The sequence below is a fragment of the Phyllobates terribilis genome, unplaced genomic scaffold (assembly GCF_046119375.1).
Source record: "Phyllobates terribilis strain yellow unplaced genomic scaffold, ASM4611937v1 Scaffold_1__5_contigs__length_1240528914, whole genome shotgun sequence".
NCBI classification, from domain to species: domain Eukaryota; kingdom Metazoa; phylum Chordata; class Amphibia; order Anura; family Dendrobatidae; genus Phyllobates; species Phyllobates terribilis.
This window is the reverse complement of record NW_027362761.1, coordinates 852777454-852801819: the sequence shown is the minus strand read 5'-3', so window position 1 is coordinate 852801819 and position 24366 is coordinate 852777454. Positions and strand designations below refer to the sequence as shown.

The following is a 24366-nucleotide window of genomic DNA, read 5'->3' as shown; positions in this document are numbered from 1 at the left end:
GATATCTGGGATGGATATTAGTCCTGAGAAGGACTGTTTGTTTGATTTGGCAGGCTTTAGAGACCCTACACTAACTATTTCGCAGTATAAATCTCTCCCTAACTCAGCAGCACTGACCCTACACTGTCTGATCCGGAGCGGCTGTGTCCAAGATGGCGGCGCCCGGTTTTAAATAGTCGAGGTGACGCTGTGCGGCCAGCCAATCACTGTAATGCCCACAAACAACTTGGCTGCGGCATTACAGTGACTGGCTGGCAATCCCTGCATGTTCATTGGCTCTATAAAGAGCGCCAAACGTGCAGGGCGGAGACCCGAGCTCCCACCCGAGTAACCCGGAAATGCTCGATGCTCGCTGAACATCCCGAGTAGTGAGATGCTCGGGCGAGTACTGAGCAGTGTTGAGCATGCTCGCTCAACACTACTTCTAACCCTTTTGATGACCATAGTGTTTTGGTCCTAAATGAAAAGACACTTTAATATTTTATCGGTTAGGCTGTCAAAATTCTTTTTTTTTCCTGACACACTGCAAATGTTTTTTTGTTGTTGGGAAAATATATAAAAAGTAAAAAATAAATATTTTCTAATTGATTAGTTTATTGTTATCAATGGGCGCTATGAGCCAATTTTTCCAAGGTTGTGCAGACTTTTTATATCCACTTTACATATACTAAGACTAAGAGGAGATACTGAGAATTCCATAAAATTTACAGCACAGGAAAAGTGGTACTGTGGTACTGTGCAGTGTATATATACATTGGAGACAAAACATCTACACGCCCCTGCTAAAATTGACTTACAGCGCCCATTGATAACAATGCTTGTTTCTTTGTGCATTGGAGAACTATATAAAATCTATGTATGTCAGGTTTTTGTCATGTAAAAAAATCATACCAAGAAGAATTATTTCAGAACTTTTTCACCTTTAATGTCACCCACAATCTGTAGAAAACTAAAATAATGTGGTTGCATAAGTGTGAACACCCTCTTATAATTGGGATATGTTGTGTTGAGAATTAGCCAATCACATTTAAAATCATGTTAAATAGTAGTTGGTACAGCTGCCATCCTTTATAATGATTCTGATTAACGCCATATAAAGTTTAGCTGTTCTAGTAGGATTTTCCTGACAATAGTAAAAGCCATGGTCCATAAATAGCTGACAACACAGCAAAGGGATCTCATTGTTGAATGTTATCAGTCAGGAGAAAGGTACAAAACCATTTCCAAGGCATTAGATATACCAAGGAGACCAGTGAAGACAGTCATCAATAAGTGGCTTAAATTTGTTGCAACAGTTGCAACAGATCCTCAAAAAATAATAAAAAGAAAAAATTAATCCGGGAGGCTATCAAGAGACATACAGCAACATTAAAGTAGCTGGAGAAATTTCTGGCAAGTATGGGTTGTTTACTACATGTGACTACAATTTCCAATATTCTTCATATGTCTGGCCTGTGGGATAGGTTGACAAGACGGAATCCTATTGTCACGTAAGGTGTAGGAAAGACTTAGTGCAACACAAAGAGAAGAGGGAAAGGGAGCCCAGACTCTAGGAAAAGGGGAGAGTGGAGACCTCCTAGGTAGATCTAATCTCACCCTGTTTCCACTAACGTCCCTATATTGGTTCTTCACAAATCGCCTCACGCATACCTCGCCCTCTCTTTCCCTGGCATTGGGCCCTGGCTAGGGAAAGGAGGAGATGAGCACTAGTCAATCCCCACTGACCACTACAGACAACAAGGGGGGGACAATCAAAGGAAAATCACTTAGCTTTAGATGACTCCAGACAAATGCGCACGCATCCTCTAGCACCAGAGAGGTAGAAGTACTGCTCTTGCTCAAGCCTTCACAAGGGATAATGTGAATATCGCCAGCACCTCCCTCTGGCACACAGCAGGTATTTATACACCCAGGCCAGGGTGTTAATTAGCCAGAGCAAGGTAGCCGCTGGGTCCTAGAGAGACAGCTTCAAGAAGATGTCTGTGATGCCAAACAAAGAAATCTCCTGCAACCAACTGCAGGGTGACTGTCCGTCACTTCTGACACACTTGTGACACCTATTCTTACAAAGAAAAACATGCAAGCATGGATATGTTTTGCCAAAACTTATATCAAGTCACCAAAAGAACAGTATACTTACAGTGAAGCATAGGAGACAGAATTCTGCAGTGGGGTTGTTTATTGCCAGCTGGAACTGAAACTTTAGTTCAGGTTGTGGGAATTATGAACAATTCCAAATGTCAATCAATTTTGCAACACAAATTTGCTAAAAATCTGAAGAAAAAGAGGAATTTCACCTTGCAACACGACAGCAATACTAAACATGCCTCCAAATAAACTATAGAATGGCTTTTCCAGGAGAAGACCACAGTTTTGCAATGGGCCAGTCAAAGTCCAGACCTGAATCCAATTGAAAATTTGTGATTGACCTGAAGAGGGCGCTGTACACAGGAGATGCCCTCACAATCTGATAGATTTGGAGCCCTACTGTAAGGAGAATTGGGCAAAGATTGACAATTCTACAGTAGATGTGACATGCTTATGAGTCCTACACAAAAAGACTGAAAGTTCAAAGGATAATTCAATAAAGCATTACTTTAATGGTGTGCATATTTATGCAACCACACTATCTAAGTTCTTTATTTTTATTTTTCCACCAGAAAATATTTTAGTTTTTTACAATTCTGACCACTGTCACTTTATGAGGTAATTACTCTGGAACGCTTCAACGGATCCCACTGATTCTGAGAACGTTTTTTCGTGACATATTGTACTTCATGTTAGTGGTAAAACTTCTTCGATATCACTTGCGTTTATTTGTGAAAAAATTGGAAATTTGGCGAAAATTTTGCAATTTTAAATTTTTTTATTTTTATGCCCTTAAATCAGAGAGATATATTACACAAAATAGTTAATAAATAACATTTCCCACATGTCTACTTTACATCAGCACAATTTTGGAACTAAATTTTATTTTTTAGTAGGGCGCTATAAGGGTTAAAAGTTGACCAGCGATTTCTCATTTTTACAACAAAATTTACAAAACCATTGTTTTAGAGAACACATTACATTTGACGTGACTTTGAGGGGCCTTTATGACAGAAAATACCCAAAAGTGACACCATTCTAAAAACTGCACCCCTCAAGGTGCTCAAAACCACATTCAAGAAGTTTATTAACCCTTCACGTGCTTCATAGAAATTTTGGAATGTGGAAGAAAAAAATTAACATTTAACTTTTTTCACAAAAATGTTACTTTAGACCCAAATTTTTTTATTTTCGCAGAAGTAACAGAAAAAAATGGACCCCAAAATGTGTTGTGCAATTTCCCCTGAGCACGCAGATACCCCATATGTGAGGAAAAAACACTGTTTAGGTGCACGGCAGGGTTCGGAAGGGAAGGAGCGCCATTTGACTTTTTGAATGCAAAATTTGCTTGAATAATTAGTGGACACCATGTTGCGTTTGGGGAGCCCCTGATGTGCCTAAACAGTGGAAACCCCCCACAAGTGACACCATTTTGGAAACTAGACCCCTCAGGGAACTTATCTAGGTGTGTGGTGAGCACCTTGAACCCCCAGGTGCTTCACAGAAGTTTATAACATTGAGCCGTAAAAATAAAATTTTCACATTTTTCCAACAAAAATGTTTTTCAGCCCCCAATTTTGCATTTTCATAAGGGTAACAGGAGAAATTGCAATCATGCAGTTTGTTGTGCAATTTCTCCTGAGTAAGCCGATAATCCGGATGTTGGGAAAAACCACTGTTTGGGCGCACGACAGGGTTCGGAAGGGAAGGAGTGCCATTTGACTTTTTGAATGTAAAATTTGCTTGAATAATTAGCGGACGCCATGTTGCGTTTGGGGAGTCCCTGATGTGTGTTAATAGTGGAAACCACACCCCCCCAGTGACTCCATTTTGGAAACTACACCCCTCCAGGATTTTATCAAGGGGTATAGTGAACATTTTGAACCCAGAGGTAGACACAGAATTTGATAACATTAGGTCATCATATTGAATTAGTTGTCATTAGTCTTGAGTGCAATTGCTCACTATTTGAGTTTGCATCGGGTACTCGGGTATGCACCAAGTATCGCGGGTGCTCAAGTGACATGCTCAAGTCCCCACCCCGCAAGTTTCACGGTTATTAGATACCCAAAAAAAAACATGCGGGGATCGCTCATGCATGGCAGGCAATCCCCGCGAGGTTTTTTTGGCTGTATAACAGCTGCAAAACATTTGGGGCGGAGACTCGAGCATGTCACTCAAGCACCCGCTATATTCGGCGCATACCCGAGCACCCGATGCAAACTCAAGTAACGAGCACTTGCGCTCAACATTAGTCGCCATATCGTCATCATTTTTTTTTCTTTACTTCTGAAAAAATCCCAACCCTAACCATAGCTCAACCCTTGCCCAACTCTAACCCTAGCCTAACCCTAACCTTAGCCTAACCCTAGCCTAACACTCGCCTAACCCTAGCCCAACCCTAACCCTAGCCCAACCCTAACCCTAGCCCAACCCTAACCCTACCCTAACCCTAGCCCAACCCTAACCCTAGCCCAACCCTAACCCTAGCCCAACCTTAACCCTAGCACAACCCTAACCCTAGCACAACCCTAACCCTAGCGCAACCCTAACCCTAGCCCAACCTTAACCCTAGCCCAACCTTAACCCTAGCACACCCTAACCCTAGCACAACCCTAACCCAACCTTAGCACAACCCTAACCCTAACCCTAGCACAACCCTAACCCTAGCATAACCCTAACACTAGCACAACCCTAACCCTAGCAAAACCCTAATCCTAAAGTTTATATTTTGCGCCGTTCCTCGTGCGGTATAAGTGATTAGACGTCTTTATTCTTCAGGTCGGTGCAATTACAGCGATACCAGATTCTTATCGGGTTTTTATGATTGACAGCTGTCACACTCTAAAACACGTTTTTTTTTGCAAAGACTAGTTTTTGCATCGCCATATTTTGAGAGCTATAATTTTTCCATATTTTGGCCAACAGAGTCATGTGGCGGCTTGTTTTTTGCGGGACAAGTTGACGTTTTTATTGGTACCATTTTCGGGCACGTGACATTTTTTGATCGCTTTCTATTCTGATTTTTAGAAGGCAGAATAAACAAAAACCAACAATTAAGGAATTGTTTTTTTTATTCTGTTCCGCGTGTGGTAAAATTGATAAGGCAGCTTTATTCTTCGGGTCAGTACGTTTACAGCGGTACCGCATTTATATATTTTTTTTTATATTTTGCCACTTTTACACAATAAAAACTATTTTATAGAAAAAATAATTGTTTTTGCATCGCATTATTCTGAGAGCTATAACTTTTTTATTTTTCGGCCGTTGGAGCTGTATGGTGGCTTGTTTTTTGCGGGATAAGATGACGTTTTCAGCGGTACCATTTTTATTTACATTCGTCTTTTTGATCGCGTTTTATTCCATTTTTTGTTTGGCGGTATGATAAAACATCGTTTTATGTTTCGTTTTTTATTTTTATTTTTTACCATGTTCATTAAAGGGGTTAACTAACAGGACAGTTTTATAGGTCAGGTCATTCTGGACGCGACGATACCAAATATGTGTACTTTTATTGGTTTATTATTTTTTTTCATAAGATTATTTATTTATGGGTACAATATATACTGTATATATTTTTTTTTATTATTTTTTTCTTTTTTTTTTATATTTTTACAATTTTTTTTTTTTCCCACTTTCTGACATTTTTATTACTTTTACACTTTGTCCCACTATGGGACTTTCACTTTTTGTAGTCTGATCGGCTGTGTAGCACAAGAATGCAGAAGCATCCCTGTGCTATGCAGCCTGTCAGTGCTGCACAGGGAGAAGCTACTTTGGTCGCACACTGCGCATGACCAAAGCAACTTCCTGCCTCCTGGTGACCCGGATGTTGTCATGATGACATCGGGTCACCATGGCAACATTCGGGACCGGACTCAGACGCCGCGGGAAGCCGGCAGAGAAGGTAAGTATAGCTCTTACCTGCTCTTGCCACCGGAATGCTGCGATTGATTTAGATCGCAGCCTTTTGCGGGTTAATGTGCAGGGAGAGGTGCGGGACCGCTCCCTGCACATAGCACCGGGTGTCAGCTGTAACAATCAGCTGACACTCGGCAGCAATCTCACCCGCACCTCTTGTGTGCGAGCGAAATCGCCAAGGCGTACTAATACGTATCTGGCCCATAAGGCCCAGGGCACAGATACGTATTAGTACGCCCTGGGCCAGAAAAGGGTTAAAGGTGGAAAACATTCTGAAATGATTCTTCTGGGTTTGATTTTTTTACATGGCAAAAACCTGGCATTGTAACAGACGTGTGTAGACGTTTTATATCCACTATACAGAAAAATATAAAAATTGGAAATTACACCCAGTATATAGCACAAGAGAAATGGCGTTGTGAAGTGTATATACAGGTGCATCTCAAAAAATTTGAATATCATCAAAAAGTTAATTTATTTCAGTATTTCAATACAAAAAGTGAAACTCATATATTATATAGTCATTACAAACAGAGTGATCTATTTCAAGTGTTTATTTCTGTTAATGTTGATGATTATGGCTTACAGCCAATGAAAATACAAAAGTCATTATCTCAGTAAATTAGAATACTTTATAAGAACAGCTAGAAAAATGTTTTTAAAATCCGAAATGTTGGCCTACTGAAATGTATGTTCAGTAAATGCACTCAATACCTGGTCAGGACTCCTTTTGCGTCAATTACTGCATCAATTCGGCGTGGCATGGAGGCGATCAGCCTGTGGCACTGCTGAGGTGTTATGGAAGCCCAGGTTGCTTTGATAGCAGCCTTCATCTCATCTACATTGTTGGGTCTGGTGTCTCTCATCTTCCTCTTGGCAATACCCTATAGATTCTCTATGGGGCTAAGGTCAGGCAAGTTTGCTGGCCAATCAAGCACAGTGATACTGTTGTTTTTAAACCAGGTATTGGTACTTTTGGCAGTGTGGAGAGGTGCCAAGTCCTGCTGGAGAATGACATTTCCATCTCTGAAAAGCTTGTCGGCAGAGGGAACCATGAAGTGCTCTAAAATTTCCTGGTAGACGGCTGCGCTGACTTTGGTCTTGATAAAACACAGTGGACCTACACCAGCAGATGACATGGCTCCCCAACCATCACTGATTGTGGAAACTTCACACTAGACCTCAAGCAGCTTGGATTGTGTGCCTCTCCACTCTTCCTCCAGACTCTGGGACCTTGATTTCCAAATGAAAATTGGAACTCTGGAAATTGTGTGGAGTGTGTCAATGACTGCCTTCTGGACATCTGTCAAGTCAGCAGTCTTCCCCATGATTGTGTAGCCTACTGAAACAGACTAAGGGACATTTTTAAACGCTTAGGAAGCCTTTGCAGGTGTTTTTTGTTAATTATTTTAATTTACTGAGATAATGACTTTTGTGCTTACTTTTGTAAGCCATAATCATCAACATTAACAGAAATAAACACTTGAAATAGATCACTGTTTGTAATGACTCTATATAATATAGGAGTTTCACTTTTTGTATTGAAGAACTGAAATAAATTAACTTTTTGGTGATATTCTAATTTTGTGAGATGCACCTGTATACAGAATAATACATGTTCTGAAAATGACACCCATTGTATGGAGAAGTGGTACTGTTATGTACAGTGTGTGTATGTATGTATGCATGTATATATTTATATATACAGATAGATATCTATTTATATACATATGTGTGTGTATGTACAGTACAGACCAAAAGTTTGGACACACCTTCTCATTTAAAGATTTTTCTGTATTTTCATGACTTTGAAAATTGTACATTCACACTGAAGGCATCAAAATTATGAATTAACACATGTGCAATTATATACTTAACAAAAAAGTGTGAAACAACTGAAAATATGTCTTATATTTTAGGTTCTTCAAAGTAGCCACCTTTTGCTTTGATGACTGCTTTGCACACTCTTGGCATTCTCTTGATGAGCTTCAAGAGGTAGTCACTGGAAATGGTCTTCACTTCACTGGTGTGCCCTGTCAGGTTTAATAAGTGGGATTTCTTGCCATATAAATGGGGTTGGGACCATCAGTTGTGTTGTGCAGAAGCCAGATGGATACACAGCTAATAGTCCTACTGAATAGACTGTTAGAATTTGTATTATGGCAAGAAAAAATCAGATAAGTAAAGAAAAACGAGTGGCCATCATTTCTTTAAGAAATGAAGGTCAGTCAGTCCGAAAAATTGGGCAAACTTTGAATGTATCCCCAAGTGCAGTTGCAAAAACCATCAAGCGCTACAAAGAAACTGGCTCATATGAGGACAGCCCCAGGAAAGGAAGACCAAGAGTCACCTCTGCTTCTGAAGATAAGTTTATCCGAGTCACCAGCCTCAGAAATCGCAGGTTAACAGCAGCTCAGATTAGAGACCAGGTCAATGCCACAGAGAGTTCTAGCAGCAGACACATTTCTACAACAACTGTTCAGAGGAGACTTTTGCAGCAGGCCTTCATGGTAAAATAGCTGCTAGGAACCCACTGCTAAGGACAGGTAACAAGCAGAAGAGACTTGTTTAGGCTAAGGAACACAAGGAATGGACATTAGACCAGTGGAAATCTGTGCTTTGGTCTGATGAGTCCAAATTTGATATTCCAACCACCGTGTCTTTGTGCGACGCAGAAAAGGTGAACGGATCGACTCTACATGCCTGGTTCCCACCATGAAGCATGGAGGAGGAGGTGTGATGGTGTGGGGGGTGCTTTGCTGGTGACACTGTTGGGGATTTATTCAAAATTGTAGGCATATTGAACCAGCATGGCTACCACAGCATCTTGCAGCAGCATGCTATTCCACCCGGTTTGCGTTTAGTTGGACCATCATTTATTTTTCAACAGGAAAATGACCGCAAACACACCTCCAGCCTGTGTAAGGGCTATTTGACCAAGAAGGAGAGTGATGGGGTGCTACGCCAGATGACCTGGCCTCCACAGTCACCAGACCTGAACCCAATCGAGATGGTTTGGGGTTAGCTGGACCGCAGAGCGAAGGCAAAAGGGCCAACAAGTGCTAAGCATCTCTGGGAACTCCTTCAAGATAGTTGGAAGACCATTTCCGGTGACTACCTCTTGAAGCTCATCAAGAGAATGCCAAGAGTGTGCAAAGCAGTCATCAAAGCAAAAGGTGGCTACTTTGAAGAACCTAGAATATAAGATATATTTTCAGTTGTTTCACACTTTTTTGTTAAGTATATAATTCCATGTGTGTTAATTCATAATTTTGATGCCTTCAGTGTGAATGTTCAATTTTCGAAGTCATGAAAATACAGAAAAATCTTTAAATGAGAAGGTGTGTCCAAACTTTTGGTCTGTACTGTATATAAATATATATACAGTATATTTATTTATTTATAATGCACATTATTAAGGGGCATGGCAAATGTCCATACTAATTTTGAACCTTTCTGGAATTTTGGTCCAGTTATCCAAAAACTAATAGTAGGATGGCAATTCCGCAAATGCTCATTTAAAAGATTACCATTCTGTATATCTCTAGTAACAAAAATATGTACAGTGAATTTAAAGTCTTCCATTTTTTTAGATCTTTATGTGAAGCTCAAAGATATCCATGTGTTAGCTTGTTAAACTTGCTCACATATTGGAAGCTATTATTTTTTGTGTATGGATACATTACACCTATTATAATAAAAGCACTCTTAATTTTAGGTTGTGATTGAAGCTCAAGGTCTTGAAAGTTTAATAGCTGCCACCGCTGATGAAGGAGAAGAAGAGCTGGAGTCCTTTGCCGGAATGTCAGCCATCTTGTTTGATGTCCAGCTTCGGCCTGTAACCTTCTTCCAAGGATACAGTGATTTGATGTCCAAAATGTTCTCAGCAACTGGTGACCCTATAAGTGTAGTAAAAGGATTTGTGCTCCTAACAGATCATTCTGAGGTAAATTACACCAAACTTTATATATTCTTTTTCTGTAATATGCATTTCTAAGATGTTTTAAAGGGAACCTGTCATATCATTTTGCTCTACCAAGCTGCCCCCAGTGCCATACAGGTGATGCGATATGCATCCCTAACATGTGTCTGTAAAGCTAAATGCCCCAGTATATAAATTACCTTTTATATAAATTACAGTCATGTGGGTGGCGTCATGCTCCTCTGTCCACCACAGTTTGAATGTTGGGTTGAACTGTTCTGATGTCACGGCCATCTCCGAGGAAATCCCATGGCATCTCTCTGACTGCCAGCCACCTGAGCATATGCATTCAAGCTGGTTGTACCGGTCCTGCTTAATTTTCAAGGTACTGGAACTCAGAGGCTTCCTACATGCCATGAGCGTGCCGTGTACATTGTTCTTCATGCTCTGGACATGCACAAAGTCTCTGAGTACCAGTAATTTCTGGTGCAAATACACAACAAAAATGTTGGGGTTTCAGTGCACGTGCCCTTGGAACTGACTGTCAGACCTAAGCAGTGGTATTTCCTTGGAGAGGGCAGTGATTTGGAGGAAGTTCAGCCCATTGATCAAACTCGGGGCGGGGGGGGCGTGACTACAGGCCGGATGAGCGTGACTATACCAATATCCAGCACCACCCCTATGACTGGAAGCCAAGAATTTACATAGAAGGTGAATAAAGATTACAATTCTTTTCTTAGTTACATACTTAGACACGTTAGGGACACACATTACGTGACCTCTACTACGGCATTGGGGGCAGTTTACCAGGGCAAAATGACGTGACAGGTTCCCTTTACTAAACCCAGGGCTAAAGTGCTCTCAGTACATTCATATTCTGCTCCATACCTGCTACACGAGACTCGCTGATGGTCATGTATACATTTCCAACACCTCATTGAAGTCTATCTCGTATTGCATTTCATAGTGCTAATTTCCCTTCACGCAGACTTGAGTTTTGCAAGCATACATGTTTTCACTCTATATTTTACATCAGCTCATACAACACCCCCCAGTATTGTATATCACCACTCAAGCAACCCTGTCAGACCGTCTGTCAGAAATACACCAGGAATGTTGTAGATTTTATCAGTTACACTTGCTGCTATCTGTAATCAATGTTACGATTTTTGTAATCTTGGATACAAATTTTTAATCTAAAGAACCAGGAGTACAGATTGTGGAGTACAGAAGTAAAAATGAGAAATCCAAAGATCTAGGAGTACAGTCTGATATCTGGACCAACAAACCGGCCATCAGAAACTAAATTAGTTTTTTTTTTTTTTTTTGGCCTTGGTTAACCTCTTCCTGATGGGGCCAGTTTTCATTTTTGCACTCTAATCTCTTCCTCCCCTTCTTCTTTGCGGGACGAGTGGTGCGGCAACCAAAAGAGGGCAATTGCAAACGGCAAATGATGATGTTTGCTTTTACAGTTAGATAATTTTATATTTTGACAGAACGTACTTTTTCAGACGTAATGATACTGGATATATTTTTTTTTTCTATTGGGAGAAGCAGGGGATACAAACTTCTTTTTTTTTAGACTTGAACTTGTGATCTCTTGTTTGTTTATATTGCAGTATATATTGAAATTAAAAAGTACCTGGCATTTTCATTTTTTTTCTTCCATAAGTATTCATGAAAATAAGCAACTTTGTAATATACTTTATCAGACAAAACCTGCTTCTTTCTCTTCCTGGACTGACCTTTCATTCTCAACATTCTCAATTCTCAGGCAATATATGTTTTCAGTGAATACAGACTTTCTAATTACTGAGATAGGAGATGGCAGCTGGAGCTCATAAAGTTGCATGGAGAGGGGAGGAGGAGGAGATGAAGGTAGAGACAGACATTCTCCTGCAAGTTCACCTGAAATGACAGTTACGCTTTAAAAACCTCTTATGAATCCTAGCCACAGGGCTTACTAATGGTAGAAAGATGATAGTGATGGTGGCTTTCAGCAGACCTCCGACTCACATGGTAACCCATCGGCATTCTGCAACCGTGGCTGCAAGGTGGACTCCATTTAAATGCTGGTGTCAGAGAAATAAATAGTTAAACATTATCCAATCACAGCGAGCTTTAATCTGAATTAATAGAGGCAGATGCTTTGGTCCACTCCATACATGCGCAGCTGACAAGTACATGTACAATGGATATCGTGAAGAGGTGTAAGGGATTGTCCAACGGATAAAAATTGTTTTTCAAAGGATTCATACTGATTTAAAACAAAAACAGTCATAGTTCACCAATACTCTGCAGGTCCCATTCAGACTCTTATCAGGTTCTTGCTGGCTTCTACTTCCTACACATTGCAAGTGACAGGATATGCCCACTCAGCCAATCACTGGTTGAGGCAGACATCATTACAGCTAATGATTGGCTAAGTGGGCAGAAAGATGGGACCAGAAAGTAAATAATCAGCAAGGACCCACAAGGGGCACAATGATCCAATCAAGGTAAACCAAATACAGCAAGGATCCGATATGAAGAATTAAAACGTAACTTTTAATAGAAAATGATTACATTTGGAGCTAAACCAACAAATCACCACATAACAGACACAAAACATGTAGAAAAAGTGCCAAAGTGAACCATTGCAATGATAAAAATGGTTCGGTCTCACCGGTTGTAGTCTTCCGAAGAGGCCGTCCATAAACTCAGGAGGGGGCAGGGCCAAACAGGTACCCTAGTCTCTCTGTCGTGCCCCAAGTGTGTTTCCCATTCTGAAATGGACAGTACCCAAGTATGGTCTATCCTGCTAATGGTTTCTCTAAACAAACCCTCCTTACACATTTCGTCCGCCTCAGGGAAGATGGGTTTGTATATAGAACAGAATAGAAGACAGGGTCAAGTTGTGGTTGCCTTGAATTATTTCTAAAGGGACAGTTAGAGGGTTACTTGCTCAGCAAGTGCCATTAGTCAGAGTGCTGTGGAGAAATGAGGTCATATGGAAGTAGACACCAGTAGGCACCAAAGAAGGTTAGGGTGTATTTACAAAGATTTTTGTATTTTGCTTATTTGTCGTGTAAGCTTTGCATATCGAAAATAGTTATACATGGCAGCGGAGTTCTCAGCTGTTTATTAAAGTGTGGTATCGCAGACCAACAGAAGTAAGACTCTTTTTGGTATATTGCGATTGGCTCTGCATTGGTACAATACTGTACTATTATTTTGAATCCGACTATAGTGGGTGCTGGAGATGGCAGTGAAAATATGGTGACAAATTCCATGGCTGGCATATAAAGACAAGATATAATTTTCTTGGATGTCACAATTAATACTGATCCATGCTAGAATTTAACTTGGTGATATAAGTAATATTGTGCAATAATAAAATAAAAACAGGTTTCAGAGTGCCCACCCTTTGGTGCTGGTAATGATACCATGCTATAACTTTCCTAGATTATTCAACTACAATCTGGGCTGCAAGCCAGTGCAGAGTTCCAGGGCGGACTAGCCATTGATATCTCTGGAGGAATGGATTTCAGCCTTTGGTATAGAGAATCAAAAACCAGTGTTAATAATCGGTAAGAAAACCTATAACCCCTCTTCATCTGTATGTTCAGTAAATAACTTATCGACCTAGTAAGAGGATGCTCCTAACAAGTAATATGTTTGCTGCCTTCATTTCCCAACCGGAAAAGTGAGTATTGTTATCGGATTAGTTACCATAAATAGCAGGTGAATCTTTAAACCCTAAGCTTTGTGAGATATTCAGCAAACAAGGAAGGCTGGGAAACTTCAGCTCTGGAAGCTGCAGAATTATGAATGCCGCTCTGGACTATTATAAAGTCTGTAGTTTAAAGGAGTTGACCGCCCGTTTTTTAATTTACCAAGAGACTCAATTTGCTCTAAAACTAATACAAAGCAGACACTCACCTACCGATTCTCTGCCCCGCTTCCTTAGAGTTGCCTGGGTCCCCTGCAGTCTCCTCTACTTCTTGTAGGAAAATGACCGCTGCAGTCAATCAGTAGCTGCAGTTCTGATTGGTTGTTGGCAATATCAAAAGAGAAATAAAGGAGAAAGGTGGGGGGAACTTTGTTGTGTTACAAAGGAGCAGCAGCGATTGGTAGGTACTTGTCTGCTTTTTAACATTTTTACAACATACTTGGGCCTTTGGGAAAATACAAAGAGGTGGAAAACCTCTTTAAGTCAAGTATAATATCAGGAAAGCAATGTATCGAAGGGTAATAATCTTTTTATATAGATTTAATCTATGCAAGAACTGTAAAATTGGCTACACACTATTCACCATTCACAGAGTATATTAAGGCTTAGTGTCTGCTTAGTATATTGGATGCCAAGTGATAGAAGAAGCAGAGAATTAAAGTGATATGTTTTGGATCTTCCATAATTTCCAAAACACTGTCTATCATCATTTTAAAATGTAATCTTATGAGTCACAAAGATTCTCCTGTAAATTTTAGGTGACACATATATTTAATGTACTCACATGTTGACTTGTCCTTTACAGTGGGGCCTTGGTTATTTTGGGCAACATAGCCATTGATTCAGAGTTTGCTAATGTTGGTATGGAAACTCGCTTCGAAACAGAGTCATCCTTCAACTTTATCACAACTGTGAAGTTTTCATCATATCCATTTTTGGTTTGCATGCAAATGGACAAAGGGGCATTTCCATTCAGGTAATTCTTTTCCATCTGTGTTAGAGATGTATGTTTATGGAGTTTGTACCTGCTGAAATCTTCTGAACCTTTGACAACCTCCAATTGATTGTCTTGACTGTAATGTAATTATAGAGACTATGGGCTGATACATCAAAGTGTTTATGCCAGTTGGCATAAAACACTTTGAAATGTCACAAACAACGCGAAGTTGTACAAAAATATTCTGACTTTTGGTGTTTTCCAGACCGGAGTAACAATTGTGGTGAAGCGCACGCCACTGATAAGATGTGCCAAATTCATTATGTGGTGAATGCCTCTAAATGAAGTTGGTGTATCCTTATTGCCTCACACCCCTCATTAAGACTGGCATAAGAAACGCCAGTCTTAATAAATCGGTACCTCTACGTTTTTGTCAAAAATTTCATGGTCAGCAAAGACTATGTACAGTTGAAACCAGAAGTTTACATACACTATATAAAAAGACACATATGCATGTTTTTCTCAATATCTGACATGAAATCAGAATAAACCTTTCCTATTTTAGGTCAATTAGGATTACCATAATTTTTAATATTTGGCAAATACCAGAATAATGAAAGAGAGAGAGAGAGAGAATGTTTTAAGGCATTTTTATTACTTACTGCTAAGTCAGAAGTTTACATACACTAAGATTACTATGCCTTTACCCAATTCTGGACTGCCCATATGATGATGTCATGTGTTTGGAAGATTCTGGTTTTGTGGCAACATCTGAGTTAATTAGAGACACTGTAGCGTCGGCGTCCCTGCCCCCTGCTAGGCAGGGACGCCGTTCCCCTCACCTCTCCGTGCCCGGCGGCTTCCTCCCGCTCTGCTGGCAGCGAGCGCTGCTTCCCGGCCTCTGTGCTTAGGGCGCGCGCGCGCGTGCTCCCCTCTCTTAAAGGGGCCGCGCGCGCCGTCCTAAGGAGTCCCCGGCCAATGGCCGGAGGACCTCTCCATATATAAGGCACCTCCTCCAAAATGGAGGTGCCCGAGCAATGTTGTTGCAAAGCCTTCACTCTGCTTCAGCCCTCAGGTCCCGTTACCAGTTACCTGCCAGTCACCTGCCAGATTCCTGCTTGTTACCTGCCAGTCACCTGCCAGATTCCTGCCTGTTACCTGCCAGTCACCTGCCAGTTTCCTGCTAGATACCTGCCTGATATCCGCTTACCTGCTTGCAAGCCTGCGGTCCGACGGAATGCCTTCCAACACCTGTCAGTTTGTCTATGGACCAGCCTGCCCGCTCACCTAGGAGCGCTCACCTGCTACCTGCCTGCTAGCCTACCTGGAGGCTCTGCCATCACTTGCCGTGACCACCTGCCTGTCCAGAGACTCTTGCCCGCTCACCTGGGAGCGTTCACCTGCTACCTGCCTGCTAGCCTACCTGGAGGCTCTGCCGTCACTTGCCGTGACCACCTGCCTGTCCAGAGACTCTTGCCCGCTCACCTGGGAGCTTCCACCTGCTATCTGTCTGCTAGTCTACCTGGAGGTTCTGCCGTCACTTGCCGTGACCACCTGCCTGTCCAGAGACTTTCGCCCGCTCACCTGGGAGCGCTCACCAGCCACTTGTCTGCTGCCCTTCTACCCAGAGACTGTCCCTGTCACTTGCCGTGACTACCTGCCCTTGTACCCAGAGGCTGTCCCTGTCACTTGCCGTGACTACCTGCCCTTCTACCCAGAGACTGTCCCTGTCACTTGCCGTGAGTACCTGCCCGTCTTCCCTGGGAGCCACCCGCTTCCTTACAAGGACTGCCCCCTTGTATAGTTGCTCAGAGGTTCCACCTCCTAGACCCGTTACAGTTTGCTCGGGCCATGGAACCCGGTGGCACCCAATCTCCCTCGCTCTCGGACCTATGCCATGAACTGTCCCGTCAAAGGTCCCAACAGGAGTCCATCCTGAGCCACCTGCGGAATGTCAACTCTCGCCTGGACACTCTGACTGCTCCACCAGCAACCACCGCTAGTGTCATGACTCGCAACCCGGCAGCACCGCTGCTCACCAATACCATGGCATCCTGCCCCGGTCCCCGGCTTTCTGCACCTCCTCGCTTCGGAGGCGACCCCGCTCAAGCTCGGGGCTTCATAAACCAGTGCACCCTGCACTTTGAACTACTGGCCCACCAGTTTATCTCCGACCGAGCCAAAGTGGCATTCATCATGTCCCATCTCACTGGGGAGGCACTGGCATGGCTTAACCCTCTGTGGGAGAGAGGGGATCCCCTGGTGTCCGACCTGTCGTCTTTCCTCACTGCTTTCCGAGGGGTCTTCGATGAACCGGGACGAAAGACCTCATCTGCCTCCTCTTTGCTACGTCTCCGCCAAGGGAGTCTCACCGTGGGTCAATATGCCATACGGTTCCGCACCATCGCTTCTGAGCTTGCCTGGGATAATGAGGCCCTGGTGTCCATCTTCTGGGAGGGCCTTTCCGGTCGGATTAAAGATGAGCTCGCCGGTCGGGACATTCCTACCACCCTGAATGACCTGGTGTCTCTGGCCACCCGGATTGACATCTGGTTTCAAGAACGTACCAAAGAGACCACCCGTGAGAGAAGGATTCCCCGCCTAGCTCCTACTTTCCAGAAACCTGTCTCCTCTTCTGTCACTCCCCGGGCGCACTCACCCGAGTCCATGCAGATCAACCAGACCAAGTTGGTCAAATCTCGCCAAGAGTCACGCCGAGCCGAGGGGAGCTGCTTCTATTGTGGCAGTAAGGAGCACCTGATTCGTTCCTGCCCGGAGAGGTCGGGAATCTCCAGTGTCTAGGACCGCTCGGAGAGGTCGCCCTAGACAAAAATAAGTCCTCTCCAACCCTGACTTTGTCTGTATCTATCTCCTGGGGAGAGAACCGTCACTTTGAACTCGCCCACCTGGACTCTGGATACGCTGGAAACCTCATCTCTCAGTCCCTGGTTGAGAAATACCGTATTCCCACCAAGTCTCTGGCTGAACCTTTGTCAGTCGCCTCCGTGGATGGAAGACTCCTTCCAGTGACCATCCTGCTCGTCACGGAACCCATAACCCTGCAGGTGGGAATGCTGCACTCTGAGGTAATCTCCTTCCATGTGTTGTCCGGACTCTCCCACTCCCTATTGCTAGGTCTACCTTGGCTCCAGACACATGAACCCGTGTTGAACTGGCATTCCGGTGAAGTACTCCGGTGGGGGCCGGCCTGCCATAAGACCTGCCTGGTTCCGGTTCGTCCGGTTCGTCCTCCACCTATCCCAGCTAATTTACCCGGTCTTCCGGCTCCTTACTGGCCCTATGCTGACATCTTCGGTAAGAAGGAAGCAGAGACATTGCCTCCTCATAGGCCATATGATTGCCCGATCGACCTGGTACCTGGTGCCACTCCACCCCGCGGGCGTATTTATCCGTTGTCTACAGCAGAAACCCGGGCCATGTCTGAGTACATAGAGGAGAATCTGGCCAGGGGATTCATCCGGAAGTCTACTTCCCCGGCTGGAGCCGGATTCTTCTTTGTCAAAAAAAAAAGATGGCTCGCTTCGCCCCTGTATTGACTATAGAGGACTCAATCAGATCACGGTTAAAAATAAATACCCCCTTCCGCTCATCTCTGAGTTATTTGATCGTCTTAAAGGCGCCAGGATCTTCTCCAAGCTGGATCTACGCGGAGCCTATAACCTGGTCCGTATCCGTCAGGGAGACGAGTGGAAAACAGCATTTAATACCCGGGACGGACACTATGAGTACCGTGTGATGCCCTTCGGTCTCTGCAATGCTCCCGCCGTCTTCCAAGAACTGGTCAACGACATCTTCCGTGACCTTCTTTACTCCTGCGTGGTGGTATACCTGGACGACATCTTGGTCTTCTCTCCGGATCTTCCCACACACCGGAGGGATGTTCGTCAGGTCCTGCTTAGGCTCAGGCAGCACCACCTCTATGCTAAATACGAGAAGTGCCTTTTTGAGCAGACCTCTCTTCCTTTCCTGGGCTATGTTATCTCCCAGACAGGCTTGCGAATGGATCCCGAGAAGCTCCCTGCTGTCCTAAAGTGGCCCCGTCCGGAGGGCTTGAAGGCGATACAGCGATTCCTGGGCTTCGCTAATTACTATCGTATCTTCATTCCTCACTTCTCGTCACGGACTGCGCCCATATCTGCGCTCACCTGTAAGGGAGCAAATCCCAAGGTATGGTCATCCGAAGCTGAGGAGGCCTTCCTTTCCCTGAAACAAGCCTTCTCCTCTGCCCCTGTGCTGCACCGTCCGGACTGCAACAAACAGTTCTACCTGGAGGTTGATGCCTCCTCCTCTGGAGCCGGAGCGGTGCTCACCCAGAAGTCTTCCTCCGGGAGAATGGTAACCTGCGGCTTTTTCTCTAAAATCTTCTCCTCCTCTGAGCGCAATTACTCCATAGGAGACCGAGAACTGCTTGCCGTTAAATTGGCGCTGGAGGAATGGCGTTACCTGCTTGAAGGGGCTCTATACCCGGTGATCATCTATACGGATCACAAGAACCTGGCATATCTCCAAAATGCCCAGAGACTTAATCCACGTCAGGCCCGGTGGTCTTTGTTCTTTGCCCGCTTCGATTTCATCCTTCATTTCCGCCCGGCGGACAAAAATGTCAAAGCTGATGCCTTGTCCCGAACCTTCCTGTCCTCCGACCAAGAGGAGGAGCCTATGCACATTATCGGCCCCTCCAAGGTGATGAATGTGGCCCCCTTGGATTTGAGTCGTCTTCCACCCGGCAAGACGTTCGTGGCGCCTCCAGACCGTGAGAGGGTTCTTCGCTGGGGTCATTCTTCTAAACTAGCTGGCCATGCCGGCCAAAAGAAGACCTTCCTACTCATTTCCCGGCATTACTGGTGGTCTACCACCGCTAGTGTCATGACTCGCAACCCGGCAGCACCGCTGCTCACCAATACCATGGCATCCTGCCCCGGTCCCCGGCTTTCTGCACCTCCTCGCTTCGGAGGCGACCCCGCTCAAGCTCGGGGCTTCATAAACCAGTGCACCCTGCACTTTGAACTACTGGCCCACCAGTTTATCTCCGACCGAGCCAAAGTGGCATTCATCATGTCCCATCTCACTGGGGAGGCACTGGCATGGCTTAACCCTCTGTGGGAGAGAGGGGATCCCCTGGTGTCCGACCTGTCGTCTTTCCTCACTGCTTTCCGAGGGGTCTTCGATGAACCGGGACGAAAGACCTCATCTGCCTCCTCTTTGCTACGTCTCCGCCAAGGGAGTCTCACCGTGGGTCAATATGCCATACGGTTCCGCACCATCGCTTCTGAGCTTGCCTGGGATAATGAGGCCCTGGTGTCCATCTTCTGGGAGGGCCTTTCCGGTCGGATTAAAGATGAGCTCGCCGGTCGGGACATTCCTACCACCCTGAATGACCTGGTGTCTCTGGCCACCCGGATTGACATCTGGTTTCAAGAACGTACCAAAGAGACCACCCGTGAGAGAAGGATTCCCCGCCTAGCTCCTACTTTCCAGAAACCTGTCTCCTCTTCTGTCACTCCCCGGGCGCACTCACCCGAGTCCATGCAGATCAACCAGACCAAGTTGGTCAAATCTCGCCAAGAGTCACGCCGAGCCGAGGGGAGCTGCTTCTATTGTGGCAGTAAGGAGCACCTGATTCGTTCCTGCCCGGAGAGGTCGGGAATCTCCAGTGTCTAGGACCGCTCGGAGAGGTCGCCCTAGACAAAAATAAGTCCTCTCCAACCCTGACTTTGTCTGTATCTATCTCCTGGGGAGAGAACCGTCACTTTGAACTCGCCCACCTGGACTCTGGATACGCTGGAAACCTCATCTCTCAGTCCCTGGTTGAGAAATACCGTATTCCCACCAAGTCTCTGGCTGAACCTTTGTCAGTCGCCTCCGTGGATGGAAGACTCCTTCCAGTGACCATCCTGCTCGTCACGGAACCCATAACCCTGCAGGTGGGAATGCTGCACTCTGAGGTAATCTCCTTCCATGTGTTGTCCGGACTCTCCCACTCCCTATTGCTAGGTCTACCTTGGCTCCAGACACATGAACCCGTGTTGAACTGGCATTCCGGTGAAGTACTCCGGTGGGGGCCGGCCTGCCATAAGACCTGCCTGGTTCCGGTTCGTCCGGTTCGTCCTCCACCTATCCCAGCTAATTTACCCGGTCTTCCGGCTCCTTACTGGCCCTATGCTGACATCTTCAGTAAGAAGGAAGCAGAGACATTGCCTCCTCATAGGCCATATGATTGCCCGATCGACCTGGTACCTGGTGCCACTCCACCCCGCGGGCGTATTTATCCGTTGTCTACAGCAGAAACCCGGGCCATGTCTGAGTACATAGAGGAGAATCTGGCCAGGGGATTCATCCGGAAGTCTACTTCCCCGGCTGGAGCCGGATTCTTCTTTGTCAAAAAAAAAAGATGGCTCGCTTCGCCCCTGTATTGACTATAGAGGACTCAATCAGATCACGGTTAAAAATAAATACCCCCTTCCGCTCATCTCTGAGTTATTTGATCGTCTTAAAGGCGCCAGGATCTTCTCCAAGCTGGATCTACGCGGAGCATATAACCTGGTCCGTATCCGTCAGGGAGACGAGTGGAAAACAGCATTTAATACCCGGGACGGACACTATGAGTACCGTGTGATGCCCTTCGGTCTCTGCAATGCTCCCGCCGTCTTCCAAGAACTGGTCAACGACATCTTCCGTGACCTTCTTTACTCCTGCGTGGTGGTATACCTGGACGACATCTTGGTCTTCTCTCCGGATCTTCCCACACACCGGAGGGATGTTCGTCAGGTCCTGCTTAGGCTCAGGCAGCACCACCTCTATGCTAAATACGAGAAGTGCCTTTTTGAGCAGACCTCTCTTCCTTTCCTGGGCTATGTTATCTCCCAGACAGGCTTGCGAATGGATCCCGAGAAGCTCCCTGCTGTCCTAAAGTGGCCCCGTCCGGAGGGCTTGAAGGCGATACAGCGATTCCTGGGCTTCGCTAATTACTATCGTATCTTCATTCCTCACTTCTCGTCACGGACTGCGCCCATATCTGCGCTCACCTGTAAGGGAGCAAATCCCAAGGTATGGTCATCCGAAGCTGAGGAGGCCTTCCTTTCCCTGAAACAAGCCTTCTCCTCTGCCCCTGTGCTGCACCGTCCGGACTGCAACAAACAGTTCTACCTGGAGGTTGATGCCTCCTCCTCTGGAGCCGGAGCGGTGCTCACCCAGAAGTCTTCCTCCGGGAGAATGGTAACCTGCGGCTTTTTCTCTAAAATCTTCTCCTCCTCTGAGCGCAATTACTCCATAGGAGACCGAGAACTGCTTGCCGTTAAATTGGCGCTGGAGGAATGGCGTTACCTGCTTGAAGGGGCTCTATACCCGGTGATCATCTATACGGATCACAAGAACCTGGCATATCTCCAAAATGCCCAGAGACTTAATCCACGTCAGGCCCGGTGGTCTTTGTTCTTTGCCCGCTTCGATTTCATCCTTCATTTCCGCCCGGCGGACAAAAATGTCAAAGCTGATGCCTTGTCCCGAACCTTCCTGTCCTCCGACCAAGAGGAGGAGCCTATGCACATTATCGACCCCTCCAAGGTGATGAATGTGGCCCCCTTGGATTTGACTCGTCTTCCACCCGGCAAGACGTTCGTGGCGCCTCCAGACCGTGAGAGGGTTCTTCGCTGGGGTCATTCTTCTAAACTAGCTGGCCATGCCGGCCAAAAGAAGACCTTCCTACTCATTTCCCGGCATTACTGGTGGTCTACCCTGCGTAAGGATGTGGTAGACTTCGTCTCTGCCTGTTCATCTTGTGGCCGCAACAAAGTTCCCAGACACTTACCAGCTGGTCATCTCCTGCCGCTTCCCATACCTGTTGCCCCGTGGCAACACATCGCTATGGACTTCATTACCGATCTTCCTGTCTCTGCCGGGTGTACTGTCATTTGGGTGGTCGCGGACCGCTTCTCTAAAATGGCCCACTTCATTCCCCTGCCTGGTCTTCCGTCTGCACCTGAGCTGGCTAAGGACTTTATTCGCCATATCTTCCGTCTCCATGGCCTACCCCTCCACATCGTGTCGGATCGAGGGGTTCAGTTTACCTCACGCTTCTGGAGAGCCACATGTAAACTGCTGGACGTCACCCTGGACTTCTCCTCCGCTTACCACCCTCAGTCCAATGGTCAAGTGGAGCGGATCAATCAGATTCTTACCAGCTATCTCCGGCACTTTGTTAATGCCCACCATTCTGATTGGGTGGACCTCCTTCCTTGGGCCGAGTTCTCTTATAATAACCATGAGAGCGAGCGAATCCTCTTCCAAGTCCCCGTTCTTTATTGTCTATGGCCAGCACCCCCGGATTCCGTTTCCCGTCTCCGCCTCTGTGGACAACCCTGCCGCGCAGTCTCTTGTCAGCGAGTTTTCTACCATTTGGGAGAGTACCAGGTCTGCACTTCTTCAGTCCTCCGAGCGGATGAAGCGATATGCTGATAAGAGACGTCTGGATCCACCTCAATTCCATCCGGGAGACAAGGTTTGGCTCTCTTCCAAACATGTACGGCTCAAGATACCCTCCTACAAGTTAGGTCCTCGCTTCATCGGTCCTTTCGAAATCCTCAGGCAAATTAATCCAGTGGCCTACAAATTAAAACTCCCGGCCACCTTACGGATTCCCAACTCCTTCCACGTATCTCTCCTCCTGCTCCGGTTTCCGCTGAAGACGTCTTTGAGGTAGAGAGTATTCTGGCCACTAAGAGGGTAAGAGGAAAGACTTTTTTCTTGGTAGATTGGAAGGGGTTTGGTCCTGAGGAGAGAACATGGGAGCCCCGGGAGAACATCCATGCCCCTCTCATCCTTGCTAAATTTCTCTCTAGCCTAAAAAAAGGGGGGCCTAAAGGGGGGGGTACTGTAGCGTCGGCGTCCCTGCCCCCTGCTAGGCAGGGACGCCGTTCCCCTCACCTCTCCGCTCCGTGCCCGGCGGCTTCCTCCCGCTCTGCTGGCAGCGCGCGCTGCTTCCCGGCCTCTGTGCTTAGGGCGCGCGCGCGCTCCCCCTCTCTTAAAGGGGCCGCGCGCGCCATCCTAAGGAGTCCCCGGCCCGAGGACCTCTCCATATATAAGGCACCTCCTCCAAAATGGAGGTGCCCGAGCAATGTTGTTGCAAAGCCTTCACTCTGCTTCAGCCCTCAGGTCCCGTTACCAGTTACCTGCCAGTCACCTGCCAGATTCCTGCTTGTTACCTGCCAGTCACCTGCCAGTTTCCTGCTAGATACCTGTCTGATATCCGCTTACCTGCTTGCAAGCCTGCCGTCCGACGGTCTGCCTTCCGACACCTGTCAGTCTGTCTATGGACCAGCCTGCCCGCTCACCTGGGAGCGCTCACCTGCTACCTGCCTGCTAGCCTACCTGGAGGCTCTGCCGTCACTTGCCGTGACCACCTGCCTGTCCAGAGACTCTTGCCCGCTCACCTGGGAGCGTTCACCTGCTACCTGCCTGCTAGCCTACCTGGAGGCTCTGCCGTCACTTGCCGTGACCACTTGCCTGTCCAGAGACTCTTGCCCGCTCACTTGGGAGCTTCCACCTGCTATCTGTCTGCTAGTCTACCTGGAGGTTCTGCCGTCACTTGCCGTGACCACCTGCCTGTCCAGAGACTCTCGCCCGCTCACCTGGGAGCGCTCACCAGCCACTTGTCTGCTGCCCTTCTACCCAGAGACTGTCACTTGCCGTGACTACCTGCCCTTCTACCCAGAGACTGTCCCTGTCACTTGCCGTGACTACCTGCCCTTCTACCCAGAGACTGTCCCT

The 24366-nt window shown here is 46.0% G+C and overlaps 1 protein-coding gene across 1 annotated transcript in view; it reads left to right on the top strand.

The window, feature by feature from the left end:
- MTTP (microsomal triglyceride transfer protein) overlaps positions 1 to 24366 on the top strand; it is a 141813-nt gene that overhangs the window by 109739 nt on the left and 7708 nt on the right. The window contains exons 15-17 of the mRNA XM_073638547.1: positions 9728 to 9955; positions 13376 to 13500; positions 14449 to 14619. Coding sequence (XP_073494648.1) covers positions 9728 to 9955; positions 13376 to 13500; positions 14449 to 14619 — 524 coding nt within the window. The remainder of the gene's footprint in view (positions 1 to 9727; positions 9956 to 13375; positions 13501 to 14448; positions 14620 to 24366) is intronic.